Below are 2729 nucleotides of genomic sequence, written 5' to 3' on the forward strand. Positions count from 1 at the left end.
GATAGTGGAGGGCATATTGTGCAAATTGACGTGTGGCGTGTGGTCAGAGACGCGGGAAGGGCGGAGGTTGGCGTTATCTCGGATTCTGGTCGACGACCCGGAAATGCGTCGCATGAAGCTCGATGAAGTTGAAAGATGGAAACCTGGAGCAGGAAGAACAGACGCTTCCAGGTTGATAGGCTGAGCACGTTGGGAGTGATCGTGAAATGAGAAGCCGAAGATCGGTAGGTGTCGCAACTGGCGGTCATTGGGTCATCGTGGCGAGGAATGAAGAGGTCGTCCGGTACTTGAGGGTCCAGTGGGCGCGTTATTTCGACTTTTCGGAGATGCGGAGGCGTCGGAGGTGAAGCAGTCAGAGAGGAAAGAGTGAATTTTGTGCGTGAGGGTGCCCGTTGGGTCTCTGGCAAGGAATATTACCGCTTTGGAGGTTGTGAATGGCAAGACTCAAGACCGGAGACTTCGAGGCGACTTCGAATGATCGATTTCCTTGTCCATGTCCACATCTTCCTCTTGCCCAAATGTTCTCAGCACCTCGCCATTTACCTCGGATTCCTCAGGTGTGACATGGCTCTCGTCTTCGTTGTTGTCCTCGTGTCTTTACGAAATTCGTGGATCATCCAGCCACTCAGTTGCCTCTCTGAGGACTCAGCAGAGGGTTGGAGGTCGGGCCCATATTGCATGTCATGTCGTCGGGCTTGCGCGGCGGCTTCTCATGATTGTGGCTCGCGTACATTATGCTATAAGTGCCGACACCAGGAGCTGCTCGATGGCAGGTGTTCATTGCCTTTCCTCTGCTTTCAGAACTCAGTCATAGCTGCGGGACTGTTGCTTTGTATGTACATCTTTTCTCTAGCCATCAGCACCAGCAACCTCAAGATTCGATCGAAGGCTCTGATGGCAGGCATTCTCTTCGTTGAGCAGCTACTGGCACGTTCGAGAAAGGCGTGAGGTGCGCGGCAATGTCAGACTCGGCAGCTGCTGTCGGAGCATCGAGTGCGAGAAAAGGGAGCGCGACAGCACGTGGCGATAAGAGACGGTCGAGAGACATCGTGTAAGAGGTCACCAAGCTGGACTCTAGCGGGAGAGCTTTTGTTGTGGCAAGGTTCGCTGTGGGATGAGTTGGATCGCCTCGATTTGCTCCGAACCTCCGCCGGCTGGCTCTTCAGGGATCAATCTGTAAACTCCGTCTGGCATGCAGGCTGTCGATAGCTGCTCTCAAAATTCGACTCCAGTTGTCAGGTCCGCAGTCCACATGGATCCATTTCACGCCGCATGCGGCATTTGGACGGACTTCGAGCTGTGAGCAGGCCTCAGGCCGACATATCGTCAACTTCTTGACGATCTCCCTGCCTCAGGCCATTACATCGTCAACTTTGTGACGATCTCCCCGCCTTGTGGAAGCGTGCGTGCAAGCGCGGTCGCTGGTGCATGTAGTTTGAAGTGCGTGTAAAGGGCTTCAAACGAGCGATTCGCTGGATGCGTACGTGCTCGAGGAGTGCGTCCGGCAGAAAAGTTTGGAGCTTGCGAACGAGAAGGGAGCGTGCGAGCGTGCGTAGTGGTATGGAGTGTATCGAGCGCATAGCTGAGAGGGCGTAGAGCCTGCTACGAGTGGCGAGCTGGACGCTGGGTGCGTGCGAAATCTGGAGTACGGCGGCGGTGGCTCGGAGGGTGGTAGGTCTAGCTTGGAGAGCGGTGCCAGCGCAAGGTTGTCAGGATCGTATTGTGCGTGAGGATCGCGTCCGTTGGACAGATACGTGGTGCGGAGGAGAGAAGGAGGGCAGATGAATAAGACCACCGTTATTCTTCATTCCGTGGTGGCTCCGTATACCTTAGATATGACGATTGAAACCTGGAGGAGTGACGTGGAAGAAGGTTTTTCCATCAATCCTTCTTCATTGCACCTCCCACCTTCATTCATCTTCTGATCAAACACACCACTTCCACGACGAGCCCTACGATGACATCCCACCAACGCCAGCGCCCGGTCGCGAACTGAAGAGTCTCAAGAAAACGAGCCCACCCCTCGCAACATCCGACACAGTACAGCGCCATCTCAGTCGGTACCGCGCACCTTTGAGGGAAGAGGACGAGCAGCCTGTACGCAATAGATCAACATCGAGACTCTCGCGTGCAGAAGCAACACCCACAAGAGCACCGCAATATTTGGAGTCCGAGCGTCGACGAACCACCACGACCACTACCGCACGAGACATTGAGAGACGCCATACCGGTCGCTCTCGTCACCACGAACTCGAGCGTCTTGCCACAAGTGCACAAGATCCGGGCAGCGAAGGCAAGAGCGGAGCGAGCAAGCAGAGGTATCGAGGACAACACGACTCAGCGATAGTGAATAGCTTGATGAAGGCACGACGGAGGAGGAACAAAGCCGAGAAACACGGCGGAGACGAACATGATGGCGAGACCAAAGACGAGGCATGCCGCGACTCGCATCGACGTGTCGTATAGGAACACAGCCGCATATACGCGCAACTTCTCCAAGCTTGACGGACCTCCTCAGCGTGTGACTTGAAGCGATGTTGTCCAACTTGACTCGAATGATGGAATGCCGGGGTCCTGAAACCGTCTGAACCTCGTGCTGGGCTCGCGGCAGAAAGTTGTTCCTTGGGGTATCTCTCGAACTTGGTTCCATTTGCTTCAATGCAATCCCGGTGGCATCAAGAACACGACCATCACCATCGTCAATCACTACCTCAGATTGAGCAGTGAAC

At 54.9% G+C, this 2729-nt stretch overlaps 1 protein-coding gene across 1 annotated transcript; it reads left to right on the forward strand.

The window, feature by feature from the left end:
• Positions 1–1252: 1252 nt before the first annotated feature.
• MYCGRDRAFT_97985 (uncharacterized protein) lies at positions 1253–2466 on the forward strand (the record flags this gene model as incomplete). The annotated part of the gene is made up of 4 exons (XM_003846983.1): positions 1253–1299; positions 1356–1402; positions 1597–1671; positions 1979–2466. The coding sequence occupies 4 exons, from the start codon at positions 1253–1255 to the stop codon at positions 2464–2466; spliced, it is 657 nt and encodes a 218-aa protein (XP_003847031.1).
• Between the last annotated feature and the right edge of the window lie 263 nt (positions 2467–2729).

This window comes from Zymoseptoria tritici, chromosome 19, assembly GCF_000219625.1.
Source record: "Zymoseptoria tritici IPO323 chromosome 19, whole genome shotgun sequence".
Lineage (NCBI taxonomy): Eukaryota > Fungi > Ascomycota > Dothideomycetes > Mycosphaerellales > Mycosphaerellaceae > Zymoseptoria > Zymoseptoria tritici.